The sequence below is a fragment of the Mustela lutreola genome, chromosome 1, assembly GCF_030435805.1.
Source record: "Mustela lutreola isolate mMusLut2 chromosome 1, mMusLut2.pri, whole genome shotgun sequence".
NCBI lineage: Eukaryota > Metazoa > Chordata > Mammalia > Carnivora > Mustelidae > Mustela > Mustela lutreola.
Window position 1 is genome coordinate 3,121,281 of NC_081290.1, and position 15,538 is coordinate 3,136,818.

Here is a 15,538-nt window from a genome sequence, read left to right on the forward strand (position 1 = left end):
CAGACACATAAATCAATAGAACAGAATAAAGAACCCATAAATACACACACACACTCACACACACACGAATATTACTCACCCATCAAAAAGAATGAAATCTTGCCATTTGCAACAATGTGGATAGAACTAGAATGCATTATGCTAAGGGAAAAGAAGTCAAAGAAAGACAAATTCATATGATCTCACTTATATGTAGAATTAAGAAACAAAATGGATGAACATAGAGAAATTAAGATTAAAAACAGAGAGGGAGGCAAACCATAAGAGATTCCTAAATACAGAGAACAAACTGAGGGTTGTTGGAAAAGAGGCAGGTTGGGGAATGGGCTGAATAGGTGATAGGTATTAAGGAGGGCACTTGCGGTGAGCACCGGCTGTTACATGTAAGCAACGAATCACTAAATTCTGCTCCTGAAACCAGTATTCTACTGTATGTTAACTAACTTGAATTTAAATTTAATACTAAAATATATATGTATATATTTTATATATAACTATATATAACTATAACTTTATAACTATAACTTTATAACTATATATATATATATTTTTTTTTATTTTTTTTTAATAAGAAAGAAAAGGGCGCCTGGGTGGCTCAGTGGGTTAAAGCCTTTGTCTTCAGCTCAGGTCATGATTCCCAGTGTCCTGGGATCCAGCCCCGCATCGGGCTCTCTCCTCAGCAGGGAGCCTGCTTCCCTTCCTCTCTCTCTCTCTCTCTGCCTGCCTCTCTGCCTACTTGTGATCTCTGTCTGTCAGATAAATAAATAGATAAAAAATCTGGGCACCTGGGTGGCTCAGTCTTTAAGTGTCTGCCTTTGGCTCAGGTCATGATCCCAGAGTCCTGGGATCAAGTCCCGCACTGGGCTCCCTGCTCTGCGGGAAGCATGCTTCTCCATCTCCCACTCTCTCTACTGTGGTCCCTCTCTTGCTGTGTCTCTCTCTGTCAAATAAATAAATAAAATCTTTAACAAATATATAAAAAATCTTTAAAAAATGAAAAAAAATAAAAACATATCCATGATTATAGTAATATACCTGAATAGTAATAATAATTCTTTGATGATGCTCAGTTTCAAAATTATTAGTTTTAAACTTTTGAAATTTTTAAAACATAATTGAAACATTTGATCTTAAAGTGAAACAGTTCATATTTTTAAATAATTGATCTTCTTAGGCTAGAGACTTGGATTTGTACTTGAATTATCAGAGCCGTTGGCACTTGGTCATTAATTTTCTTTCTTTTACCTTTTTTTTTTTTTTTTAGTTGGGGGGAGGGCAGAGGGAGAAGAGGGAGAGAGATTTCAAGCAGGCTTCATGTCCAGCACAGAGCCCAAGGCCCACACACCTAACCTAATGACCTGAGCTGACATCAAGTCGATGTTAAACTGACTGAACCACACAGGCACCCCGATCAATCATTTTATATCATGATGGTGTGAAAGGTCAAGCTACCCCAGTGCTGGTAGAAGTCACTTAGATTTGATCTCAGGCTTCATTCCTCTCACATAAAGAATCAGCCATATACAATTTCATGAAAGAACATACTGAGTAATGATTTATAGGAAGGGCATCTTGGTTACAAAGTCGATTAGCTTCTAGACTCCCTGGTGGGGAAACAGAGTAGGTTAACTTCCCTGCATCTCTTGCAAAGCAAGTTAACTTGTGCATTGTACATTTATGATGAAGTCAATGAGTCTTAGAAAGACGATTTCGGTAGAAGATTCCTGCTGTGTTTGAGGGGACATACCATAATCTAGTGGAAAATGTTTGCATTTTGACGTTGGAGGAACTGTTTCGTGAACCTTGTGCAAGGTATTTGACAATCTCTGTTCTTGTGACTCACCTGAACACCGAAGGCAGGAACACGTCTGTGGCATGAAGATAAAATGGACGAATGAAGGTGTTTCGTGAATTGTCAGGTGGTCCCACAACCTAGTGCTTTCGACAATTTAGCGTCTTCCTGGTTCTGTGGAGACTGGCTCAGCAGGAGGTCCTTTCCCTGGGGTTCTCTCGTGTGGTTGCTGGGGCCGGTGGGCTGGTGTGATCTGAAAGCTTGACAGGCCTCCAGGTCCAAGAGACCCGTGTTTGCCACTTTGGCTGGGATGGCGGACATAGCGGGGAGCTGGCCCGGCCCCCTCCTGACCCAGCCTTTCCGTGAGGTTATCCCGGTGTCTTCCTCCTCCTGACCCGATGGTCTCAGGGTGGACTTCTGGCGTGACAGCCGCCTTCCTCCAGAGTGAGTGTCCCAAGGATGTTGAGGGAAGTGGAAAAGCTTCTTTTGACCAGCTGCAGAAGTCACATGCTGCCATGTCTGCCTCATGCTAGTCAGTCAAAATCTAGTTACAGGTGAGCCTGTATTCCAAGGAAGAGGCGTAGCCCTTGAAAGGCCAAGTTCACTGGGGACATCTTTGGCGTACCACAGTGTGTTACTAATCAAGTTATTTTTACACGTCTTTGCTGTCTCCTTGCCATGCCACCAAAATTTTTACCTTTTTTATTTCTTTTTCCCCGGACAGGTTATCAAGGATCCTCCTCGACCACCACCTCCTGCACCAAAAGAGGTAAGTAGGTGCCTAGTGAGTGATGTGGATTCTTCTCTGTACTTGGATATCATGCCCGTTTACCTTGTTGCTGAATAACTGCGATACCTACATGCTGGCTTTTGAATTTATGAAAATTAATTGGCATTTTTCATCTTCTTGTGTTTTCTTGCATGTGCTAGAGGGATAGGACCTTCAAAGACAGATAAATAGAGACCGGCCGTGAGACTCAGTAGTGCGCAGAGATATACTTTACTTTGTCAGTATATCAGTGGTCCTGATGTTATTTGCTTTACTTATAAAAAGTTAGGGAGTTTACAGGTGTCATCCTTTCTTCAAAATGGTCATTACTTTTATATCACTCTATTTGTTAGCCAAAATTGTGTTACCAATGTGAAATATGGAAGTAGTGCACTTTCGAAACTTCCCAACTGCCTATCTTTTTAGTACCAATTTTGCCATTTAACTTAATGTTTATGTTGCTGCTTTACATGATTTTTGAAAGCTGTCTTAAGTTTAATGTCTTAACCTTTTTAAGTTTGAGGTAACAAATAGAATTGGGAAAAAAACAAATGGCGCTGCTCATAGTTAAGGAACAACTTCGGGTAGTCTGGTGAGTTAAGGGAGATTCCTAAAACCGGAAGACCAGGAACCTTCCATTCTGTAGAACTCCACTTGAAATTTATGCATGTAAGCCCAAGTGGATCCAGACGCCACATATATAATGGTTACTCCATTTCTTCCTTATCGATGGCGTTATTCAGAAAAGTGTTTAAATATGTGTTCATTCTGACTAAACAGCATTTTTTTTTTTTTTTTTTTTTCTTTCAGAAAGTCATACTTGTGTTCTTTTTTTTTTTTTTTTTTAATTTTTTATTTTTTATAAACAGCATTTTAAGAAATTAATTAAACCCGCTTTTAAAAACTTGCATCTCCGTAGGAGGAACAGGAACCTCTGCCTACCAAGAAATGGCCCACCGTGGACGCCTCTTACTATGGTGGTCGAGGGGTTGGAGGAATTAAAAGAATGGAGGTTGGTACCTTTAAAAAAAAAAAAAAAAGCTGCTAATCTGCAATGTGTAATTCTAGAACTATTAAGCCATGGAAACTGTGCTTTTCAGAATTTAATAATACCATCCAGTTTTATTTAACACTGGGTCTTTTTTGGATAATTTTTTTTTTTTTTTTTTTTTTGTATGCAAGCATCCTGGCCATTTCAGAATGGTTCAAGAAGAAGTGACTTCATTAGTCAAAGAATTGCATTGATAAGATGTTTGAACTCTAAAGTGCAACACAAAGTTAGGGTTATTCTCACTATTTTGGAAAAAATTACTGCAGACAGCATCAACTTTGTAGAAGCCAGCCACTTGGAGTAGCAACAATGCTTGTCTTTGAAAAGATCCAATAGCTATGTACTATTTAGGGATAAAAATATTAAAATATTCGGTGGTGTGGGTATGACCTTATCACAGATGTAAAGGAAGCACATTTAAGGCATTTCTTAAATAGCTTTTAGTTAGCACTTACAAACAATTATAATTAATTCTAAATATCATTTATAGAATATATTGAACTTCTAGACTGGCTCAAAGTGTGGATTAAAATTGAACTTTAATATTGTATCTTAAAGATGAAACGTGGACTTCTTACCACCACAGAAACAGTTTTCAAAGTGATGGATTAATTAATAATAAGCACTTACTGCCAGCACTGAGCCAGCCCTAGACCACAGCGTGGACAGGCCAGCATCCCACCTCAAGGAACAGCTGGAGAATTTTCTCAGTGACAGACTGACTTTATCATTAAACACAGATTCTGGCTTCTCTTTCTTCTTATTATTATAATACAATTATTAGTAATTATCCTTTACTTCTTGGTAAGAAGGACTTTCACGTGTTCTGCCATCATATGGGCTTTGTCCTTTTACTGCCAGCAAAAATCAGTGAGCTAATTAACCGCCTCACAACTGTTGCAATATCCTCTTTTTTTTTTTTTACATTTCAGTAAAATTCAGATTCCCAAGGAGAGTTTCCCCTTTTCGGAATAAATTTCAGTGTTCTTCTGAAGGAGCTCAGACCTATTTCACATGGTTGTCATTTCCCAAAGTGGTTATTCAAGTCATCTGATAGTGATTCTCACTTTCTTGACCACATTAGATCTTAAGATAAATCACATTTTCCCTAAAATAGCATGCGCTTTATTGCTGAAATATTCTCCAAGACTGGTACCCCACTGCTAACAAGCCACGGAAAAAGCAGGTGCTAGAAGCTATTACATTTGTCTCTTGGAGAAGATAGTGCGTATGCGTTTGCACGTGGGTGACTGAGTATCAAACAGTCCCCGAGCACGTGGCTGGGCAGCTCTTGTTGGTCAAGCAAGGTTTTGGTCAAGGTGATTTACTGCCTGCTTCCCTTTGTTGTGTCATTCTAGGCTGGAGGGGTGAGGAAAGATTAGATTAGATAATCTAACGTACATGAAAAACTTGTGAATACAAGAGTTATATACCGTTATATTCGGTATTGAAATACTGCCCTTCCCAAATTATTTTTAATTTTTTTCACCTCATTCCAAAATGTGTGTAGAAAACCTGTAACCAAGGGGAAAAAAGGTTTGACAAGCTATACTACAAAATGTTAGCAATTTTCTCTGGAGGGAGTAATTTTCAATGGGTGCTACATATTTCCCTATTTTTTCCTCTTTTGACAATGAGCGTGCACTACTTTATATTCAGAATAATAAATTTAATTCCATTTTGAAATCTATACATTTAAATTACCACATGACAGTGAAAAGCACATGTTAGTAAGTGAGCCTTAAATGAATAATGTTTTTGCTGAAAACACTAGGAATTATGCCAGATTTTCCAGTGTATTATAGATTGCGATCTCTTTCTAAAGAAAAGCATCCCCATGAACTCCTGAAGTGGTCCTGAGTTAAAAGGAATAATGCAGTTTATGGTCAAGAAAGCCAAGGACTCATGCACATTCCTGAGTAATTCACATTTCAAATTTCAAGAGTTACTAATTCTTAATATGTTGAAATTTCATTGCCAGTCCTTTTCGGTTTCAGAAAATTTATGAAATGGACTCATCCACTTTTAATAAACTGGGGTGCATTGTAGCTTTGGACAGTTTTAGCTACGTTGCATGTGGTATTCCTTCAAATGAGATGGAATGGGCATGAGAAAAACATGAGAAAGTAAATGTGAACATTACAAAGGAGAGACAATACATAAAGATACACAATAAAAATTGAATCGCGATTTAAGCATCATTAAGCTCTCTCAAATCTGATCTTATTTAAACTTCGGGAAAATAGAAAACATAATCTGTTTTTAAATCATGCCTATTTAAACCTGGAAAGTATTTCCTTTAAAAAAATACCCTTTCCTGGGGAAAATAAATGGAATTATTGAAATTATGTGTGCATCTGAATTACAGAACAAATCTTTGTAACTAATGTTATTTTAAGCCAGGATAGGGATTTTACATAGATTTTTTTTTCTTACTCCTCCTTTAAATTAAATATTTAAATGCTCTGGTAACGGCAATTTGCAGAAAGCTGGAACTGAGCTGATGTTAATAACAGCTGTTAGCACAACTGATCCACAATACCTAATGACTTCAAATGTGTGTTTCTGCCAATTCAGTGTGAAACTGTTTTTGTTTCTTTTCTCAAATCTGAAATTGCTCCTTTATGATACAACCTCCTAGTCATCCAAATATTCTCTGGAAATTATGGAATTTTATGGTTTATTATGAAAGCCAAGTAGAGTTGGAAGAATTTAGCTATCAAGCTTGCGCTTTGATTTTTTGTTTTGCTTTGTTTTGTTTTTTTCCATAGTAAAAAGGCCAGGCATATTAATTCTGCTAATACTTCTTTTTTTTTTTTTATCAATTTATTCTTTTCTGTCCTTTTTGAGTACCTCCATGTGCTTAAACTAAAATACTAAAATGTTACATTTGAACGTATATATGTTTACAGGCATACCTTGTTTTATTGAATTCTGCTTTATTGCACAGATACTGTGTTATTTTTACAAATTAACGGTTTGTGGCAACTCTGCACTGAGCAAGTCTATCAGTGTCATTTTTCCAACGGCATTTGCTCACTTTGTGTCTTTGTGTCACTTCTTAGTAATTCTTGCAATATTTCAAACTTTTTCATTATTATTATTTGTTATGATGATCTGTGATCAGTGATTACCACTTGCTAAAAAGCTAAGATGATGCTTAGAAATTTTTAGAAATAAAGTATTTTTTAATTAAGGTATGTACATTGGTTTTTTTAGAACTAAGGCTATTGCACACTTAATGGACTACAGTATAGTGTAAACATAACACTTACATGCACTGGGAAACCAAAACATTCATTTGCCTCATTTATTATACGCTGTTTGCTTTATTGTTGTGTCTGGAACCGAACCCCCAGTATCTCTGAGGTATGCCTGTAATTGCTTTTGAGAGTTTTAGGAAAAATCCACAAAATATTTCCTAATTTTAGACTTTAGGATTGAGTGAGAATTATTTATTGGGTTGTTTGTGATGATGGTGATTTGGATGACAGACCAGCTACTTCATGAATTAACACTAAGGATTTAATTAATGAGTTTTCTTTAGGCCTCAGCAACAGTGTTTCAGAGGGGAGTCTCTAAAATACGCTGAGTCAGAACTCCGGGTCAGGTGGTTCAGTGGGTTAAGCGTCTGACTTCAGCTCAGGTCATGATCTCAGAGTCCTGGGATTGTGCCCTGTGTCGGGCTCCCCACTCAATGAGAAGTCTCCATCTCCCCTGCCCTCCCTCTGCTTGGGCTTTCTTTCTCAAATAAGTAAATAAAAAAATCTTTAAAAAAAAACAAAAACAAAAACAAAACCTCCAGATCAGCCACTTTGGTGTTCTTTATCTGAGAACTGTTCCAGTGATTCTGGGAGGAAGACTATGATTGCCCTCACCTCTACAGTAGCAGCTGTGAAGGCTAGGCTAGGATGCTGTATATGTTACATCCGTAATTTCTAAATAGATGTAACATTTATCTACTTACATTTTTATTCTGAATTACTTTTCTGAGTTACGACATTTATTTGGTGAGTTAACTGTGTATCTTTTTTTGCTTTTTGTTTTTTCCCTTAAAACTGAGACTTCACAACTGCCAGGATATATACACATACATACATATGTATGTGTATATACAGGATATATACACATACATACATATGTATGTGTATATATGTATGTCTACATGTATAGATGTATGTCTACATATATATGTATGTGTATATATCCTGGTTTTAGAGTTTTTTAGCTCAGTTTAACCATATCTAAAGATTTCCTAAGTTTCAGTTTATCTAGATGAAGACACTGTGATTAAAAGAGAAGGTCATTGCTCTGGAAAGAAAGCCAACTAGCTAGCTCTCAAGGTTTAATGGTGTTTAAAACAATTTTAACAACCTCATAAAAAACATTCTAGTACCACTGATCACGCTGAAAGATGCAGGTACATTTTAATGACTCAACAGGGTCCACTTGAGTTTAAAAGCCTATTCTAAAATTGTAGTAAAAAGGGTAAAAACATCTAAGTAAGCCTTATCAAGAAGCCTTGGGTAGTTCTTCCTGTGGACGGTAATCCTTGTATCCCTAACCACGAACTCAGGTCATTAAAATGCTTTACAAGGTATTCAGTTTTCTTTCCCTTTGTGGAGATCACGTAATTCTGGTGAGTCCCTGTGTCCTGGACAGGCATTTGTAGTTCTTTGCAGTTTCACTTCCCTCATCTTTGTCGTCTCTGTGAACGTCCTTGGCTTTTGTAGGTCTTCTCCACGCTCCTGCTGGATGATGTCTTTCTCTAGGGGTCACAGCCAAGACCTTGCCTATAAGGAGATAAAGCTCAGCTCAGATTTTGCTCTTAATTCCTGTTCATTGGAGAATAAGGAAAACAATAATTTGACTCTATAGTTTACATATAATTAGTTTATATAAAATTATATATATAATATATAAATATATAAGTATATGTAATATATAAATATATAATATACATATAAATATATATTTATATATAAATATAATATATATTTATAATATATTTATTTAGACTCTATAGAGAGTCTAATAAATATATATTTATTTATTTAGGCTCTCTATAGAGTCTCTCTATATACTTATTTATTTAGTAAATAAATATATATTTATACTTATATGTATATTTATATATATTTATAATATATAAATAAATAAATATATATATATATATATATATAAGTATATATTTATTTAGACTCTATAGAGAAGGCAATACCCTAAAATTTGTGGCATTCTCTAGTGCCCCTGAATTTTTCTTCTCAGTGCAGAGCCTTTTCAGATTTGCCTTCCTCAAGGAAAAGCTGGTATGTCAAATAACCATATTAAGGTGAGCTCAGAACTAAAGACTGAAAGCTACTTCACAAAGTCGAGTTTAGAAAAGTAAAGAAAAATCACAAAATATTTTTTACTTCTAAAGGCTAAATGTTTCAATCATACTTTTCAACTGTGTGTTGATCAAAGTTTGATGAAAAGTTTGGAACAGTTGAGTCCTTTGTATAAAATACATTTGTGAAATACTAATAAAGTACGCTTGTGGAATTCAAGCCTATTTGAAACTTACTGACTTATTTTAGGTTCACATCCCTGCCCTGTCACTTGCTGGCTGTGTGGCTTTGGGCACATCACTTAACCTTTCTGTGTCTCGGTTTCCTCAACTGGAAGGAAGAAACTAGAGTATCCATAGTGTCTATCTCATCGCATTTTTTGGGTACGGAGTAAAGGCAGTTGTCACATAGTAGCTGCCCGTCATCGTCCCCTCCCCCACGGCCATCAGTGCATACGGTAAGTGTTTAGCGAGATGGGGAACAGACCTAATGAAGTCCCAGAAGAGGAGGAAGTTAGAGTTGGTGCTGCGCATCTCTTTACTCCAAGATGGTGAACCCGAGGACCATCTGCTAAATAAGTGTGTTCTTCCAGGACACTCGACGTCTGGTACAAGTGTCTTCCCTTTGTGTTAAAGGTTCGTTGGGGGGATAAAGGATCTACGGAGGAAGGTGCGAGGCTAGAGAAAGCCAAGAACGCTGTGGTGAAGATTCCCGAAGAAGTGGAGGAACCTGTCAGACCAAGACCGCCTCGGCCCAAACCCACATACCAGGCTCCTCAGACGAAGTGGTACACGCCAATTAAGGTCAGTGTCTAAGTTTTCTGTGACTTAACTGAGAGGCTGTAGCTAGAGAAGCAATGACCTCTTTAGACCCCACAGTCCCCAGGTAAGGGAGGACCAAGTGTCCAGGAGCCATTCATGAGCCGTTCTGACAGCTAACTGTTTCTCAGTGGCAAGGACTTCGTTTTTGTCATTGATTTTTGTTTGTTTAGGTTAGGGAAGAAATGAGAGGAGAGAAGAAGACTTTCGCGTATTCATTTTAATGCTTTATTTAGTGACTAGAGGTCAAATACGTGCCCTCGGCATTTACAAATCCTGCTTCCCCCAGGGTCGTCTGGACGCGCTCTGGGCGCTGCTGAGACAGCAGTACGACCGGGTTTCCCTGATGCGGCCTCAGCAAGGCGACGAGGTTTGTATGTGGGGTGCGGTGGCCAGGAGCGGAGTGCCTGGGTCAGTATGACAGAGGTGGTGAAGTAATAATCACAAAGAACTTAAAGCTTTCCCTACTCTTGGGGAAGGAACAAGTTATTGTTGTGTGCAAGTTCCTATTACATGGGGCGCTTAATAAATGATCATCTACTGTTAGAAAACATCTTCGAACCATGGTTTACCACGAGTCCCTTCTCAAGGAACACGTACACATTCTGGTCTGTCTACACATACTCCAATAAGCGCGCTCATTGCTTCAGCCTTTGACTGGGACTGGGACATCACATTCTGAGGTTTTGCCACTTTCCCAAGTGGGAAGGACAGACTTGGGATTAGTCGTTGGAGTCTTTCTCTACTGTTTACCGACAGTGAGGCCCAGGGAACAGACAGAGCCTCCTGTTCTGTCAGGTATAAATATATATTTCTGTGCTTTCAACACTTATGCAAGCTAATTTCTTAAATATATCAAAGTGTCTTTTGGTAGTCCTGCCTCAGCCACTGTTCCCGTCACCTGTAGTCAGCCGTGGCCCAGAGGCCGATAATCCTTCTGATTTACGGCCAGAGGGCCAAGAGCAGCCTGAGGGCACATCACAATGACTCTGTCATTCATCTCACTTCCTCTCGTCACACAGACATTTTCTCATCTCACAGCATCACAAGAAGAAGGGTAGGTGCAGGACAATGATATTCTGAGAGGAAGACCACATTTACATAACTTTCATTACAGTGTACCACTGTAATTTTTCTATTTTATTATTAGGCATTTTTGCTAATCTCTCACTGCACTTAATTTATAAATTAAACTTTATCATAGGTGTGTATGTATGGGTTTGAACAAAGTGTACATAGGATTCCATACTGTCTGTGGTTTCATACATCCATTGGGGATCTTGGGGTATATCGCCTGTGGATAAGGGGAGACTGTAAAGCATCCTAGAAATCTGCCATGGTGAGATATACATACACTCACATTAAAAAAATACGTACACACACATACATGTGTATACATTTTTCCTACCCAAGAAGCCTATTTGATGTTTTTTTGTTTATGGAAATTTGGCTAGAATTCCTTTAGTGTTATGATTTCTTTAATATATTAGCACTATTTTTTGTCACTGTAAGAAAAATTGCTGAAGACATTTTCTTATGTAACTGCGGACAGGTTTGGTTCAGACACAACACTGTTAGCAAGAACAGGATCATTTCGTTGTGTGCCGCCCTGACCATCCTCCTGATCACCAACTCGGAAGTGAGTGAACTTTATTCACCTCAACTTCAGAGGAGCTGAAGTTCAGTCAGGTGCAATAGGCTGTTTTTTCAAGGATGGAATGATCAAAGCAATTAGTAGCTATTTTGCGGCGCCAAACTAAGTTATGTTCAGTGTTACACACTTTAGCGTGGTGCGTCATATACAAAAATATATACATCTTTAAAATTTTACTTCTGTGAACTGAGGGTCATTTTAAAAAACATCTGAGTTCAACCATTTCGGAAGTCCAGTTTGAGAATTCCCCACGGATCGCTTATCCTTTGCTTGGACAACAGGTAGAGATGACACAGGTGGTGTATGAAGGAGCGTCTTTTGTTACCAGACCACTGTGGCTAATAGAAAGTGAAAGGCCTGGTGGGAAGTGTTTTCGAGAAGAAACAAATAGGACGATGAGGATGGCTGGATGGATGAATGGATGGACAGATGGAAGGCAGGAAGGCAGGCTGGCTTTCATTTGCAGGTTTGCTAATTTTTATACTAGTTTATGCATTTCTTACATTCTCTGCTAATTTTCTTTTTGGCTTCTTTTGCATGAATGAAGCTCTTCAGTCGCTCTATTCTTATCCTCAGGAGCACAGTAAATATTGTTACCGACAAGGGCAGCCATGGGACTCTGTGATATTTGTGTCTCCCCAAAATCTGACCACTCATAAGACACGTAATCTTAGTAAATGAGTTGGTCAACTTTAAAAGACTTTACAGGAACTGAAATACATCATATAATATCATCCAAAAAAGTAATATTTAATTACTCATTTATATAAAATCACGGTTGCATGGTGCAGAGGCATAATCTGTATGGACTCATGAGCATCCCACAAATTTGATTTGAAAAAAGAGCAATAATATTTCTTAAATTCCAATACCTTTTTGCCATTATAGTATCTTTCAATTGAGAAACAAAGTGATTTACCTAGTGAGAAAAAGAGGACCCAGAGGTAGAAAAAGAATCAGGATGTAGAGCATATTTTGCACTGCTAATTTTGACGTACATTTGGTGGATGATATTAAAATGGGATGATTTGCTTTGGTAACGCTTTGTTTATGCATGAGAAGAAGATCATGGGTCATCATTACCTTCTACTTACTGTGGCTAGTTAAGCCCTCAAAAATTAGATGGACTGATTTTTCACGAGTTCAGTATGTGTAGACCTGGATTGTCTCCTAGATTACATGGAATAGAGAACATTTTCAGTTTAGGAGACCAAGATGTGCAAGTGGCAGTGGTTCCCGCTTCTCTGGCTCTTTGGGTCGCACACTCCAGGTAACCCAGAGTGGAACCACTGATTGGGGAAACTGGTCTAGGGGTTTTTCGGACAGCTTTAGGTACTCGTATTGACCTGTGATTGGATACCTTAGCACATGGAAGGGTAAAATCCTATCTTCAGTCTTACTCCTATGAATCCTGTCAGTACTTAATTAAAATATGTTGGGTTACTAGGACTGTCATGAACGGTTTCGTGTGTGTGTACTTTATAGGCATATAGAGTAGGGATAATCATTGTCCTTCCAAACTTAATCACTTTTATTTCACAAACCTATTGTTCCATTAAATTTTCCCATTGAATATTAGGAAATTGGTAGGTAGTGTCGTATTAGCTTAGGTCAGAGACCTCCGTCGCCGCCAAACGTTGGTCTTGGCGTGTGGAGCAGCGCAGTGGGCAGATGTTATTAGCTATTCAGGACAGTCTTTTTAGAAGAAACTTTCTTATCAGCATATTAGTGGGTGAAAAGTTTTGCAAATTATGTATTTTCCGGAGCTCACGAAGCCTGTGCCGGCCCGGCCTGCACGTGTCGGAGGGGCCGCCCGGCCACGCGTCCAAAGCGGCGTGTGCGGTGCCGGAGCCAGCGGAGGCCCTGGAGGCGTTTCGGGTCGCGGGAGGCGAGGCAGTGGCTCCGTGTTGTCGAGACCAGCAAGAGCGCGTGTCCTTCGCGAGCGTTACCGGAGTCGTCGTCGGTCTTGAAACCCAACACACGGGGCCGGCGAGCCGAGGCCGCGCGGAGACCGCAACACGGCGGCGGCCGGGCTGGGCGGAGGCTCCCCCGTAGCGCGGGGTCCTCGGCGCGTCGTGGCGCGGGACAACCGTCCTGTGTCTGACCTGGAAGCTGCGTCCCGCGGGCGCGGCCTCCGGGGGTTCGGCGCGAGGAGCACGTGGCGCGGGGCTCGGCGGACCCCGGTTGCCCCGCCGCGCCCCGACGGCACCAACCGCTCCCATGTGCGGGGGGGGGGGGGATGCTCCGACGGCGCCGCGCGCTCCCTCGTGCGGGGAGGGGATGCTCCGGCGGCGCCGCGCCCCCCTCTCCCCACCCCCGGCTCAGGCGCGGGCCCGGGGCGCGGGGTGCGGGCGGCGGCGGCTGGCCCGGCCGTCCGCGGAGGCTGCGCCGTCCCGGCCCCGCGCGCGCTGCCCGGAGGCCCGAGACACCAAAGGCGCGAGCGCGGGCGGACGCAGCTGGGCTCCGCGGCTCGCCTTGGGCGCAAACAGAGATCTGACGGCGCCCGCCTCGGCGGCGCTGGGGGGCGCGGGCGCGGGGCGGCTCCGGAGACCGCGCGGCGCCGCAGCATCTGCCGCCGCGGGTCCGGGGGGGCGGGGGAGGGCCGCGCGTCCAGATTGCGGCCCCCGCGCCAGCCGCCGCCGCGGAGCCCCGGGCGCGTTTGAAGGCGCGCATCAAACGGGCTGCGGAGCGCGGCGGGGGCGCGCCCGCGTTTCAAAGCGGCGTTTGTTGTGCGACAACAAGGGGTCGGTGCATCCCGCGCGGGCCGCTGCGGAGGGCGGGGGCTGCTGGCGGCGCGGAGGGAAGAGCGGCCGGCCGCGGAGCGGCTCCACCGACCGGTTTCCTCTCCGGGGGCGTCCGGGCCGCGCCCAGGTTGCGCTCACCTTCGGCCGCGTGGACCCGGGCGCCGCAGGGGAAGGGCCGGGGCCGCGCTGGGCGGGTGGGTCCGGGCGGGTCCACGCTCCGCTTTCAAGCCGGCGTCGCGACTTCTCACCCCGGGGCGTGAGGGAGAGGATTTTCGGACGGATGCGCATTTTTAGCAAAACAAGATTTAGAAAAGCCCGTTGGCTTTTTGGATATTAAAGTAAAACGTCAAGTCAGAAGCCAGGATTGCAGGTTCAGGCATGTTTCTTTCTGGGGCGTTTCCCGCTCTGTCTCGCAGGTGCGGCCGGCAAGGGCTGCGGAACGTGCGCTCCGAGCTGGAACCTGGCAAAGACCGTGACCCCCGCACGCTCCCACGACGCGGCGTTTCAGTGCGGTCTCCAGGGTGCGGCCACGCAATAGTCTGTGCTCGTGCCAACCGTTAGTTTGAAGGCAATTCGGGCGCCCTCACCTGAGGGACCCCTGCAGGGTCCCTGGGCGCTAAGGCAAAGGCGTCCTCTGCAGCGCGAGCAGCCGGGGACAGCGGCCTGGGGGAGATGCTCGAGGACGGCCGAGCTGCCTCCGTCCGCGGTCGCAGGAGCCGCAGAGGCGCCTAGTGCGTTTCCAGTTAAGCCACGGGTATTGCGCGAGGAGGACTTGCTTCGTTGCGCAGGTAGCATTTTCGGGTTTGGAAAGATGGACGGTAGCTGCTTTCAAAAATGCAGTCCTTTTGCCAGAGCCCAATGTCTGTCCTCTGGTTTTAAAAAAGTCTATACGAAAAGAAAAAACATATCTGAGAACAAAGCACAGGTTCATTTAAAAGGCTCGGGAGAAACCAGGTGACCTCAAGGGCGAGCGAGGACGGCGGCCCCCTTGTTCCCACCTCTGCTTCGGGCCCTCGCTCCCTTGGCCGCGCGTCCTGCTGCTGAGGTCTCCGGTGGGGAAGGAGCCGACCGGCCTCCCAGGGCAGCTGCTTCCACGCTCCGACCCCCCGGAGCAGGGTGAGGGCCAGCTGCTTCCCTCACCCAGCGCTCGGGCTCTTAGACACTCCATCTTCAGACCGAATCGCCTTCTGCTGGGAGAGGGCCTGTGCCCCTGCCTTTGCGCTCCCCGTGGCATCTGCGAAGTGTGAACCACCCGTGGGTGTTTCTGAACAGATTGAAACCTTCCCTCAAGCGATCTGATATTTCAGATGTTTTCAGTGCTTGGACTTCCGCTGCTAGGGAGTGCGTTTTTACACTTAGGTGTTAGCTTCCTTCTTAATA

General features: G+C 42.7%; 1 protein-coding gene across 1 annotated transcript in view; it reads left to right on the top strand.

The window, feature by feature from the left end:
- The window catches only part of ANTXR2 (ANTXR cell adhesion molecule 2), a 147,330-nt gene that overhangs the window by 83,105 nt on the left and 48,687 nt on the right, over nucleotides 1–15,538 (top strand). Inside the window, exons 13-16 of the mRNA XM_059155773.1 lie at nucleotides 2,517–2,561; nucleotides 3,481–3,573; nucleotides 9,578–9,745; nucleotides 10,050–10,130. Coding sequence (XP_059011756.1) covers nucleotides 2,517–2,561; nucleotides 3,481–3,573; nucleotides 9,578–9,745; nucleotides 10,050–10,130 — 387 coding nt within the window. The remainder of the gene's footprint in view (nucleotides 1–2,516; nucleotides 2,562–3,480; nucleotides 3,574–9,577; nucleotides 9,746–10,049; nucleotides 10,131–15,538) is intronic.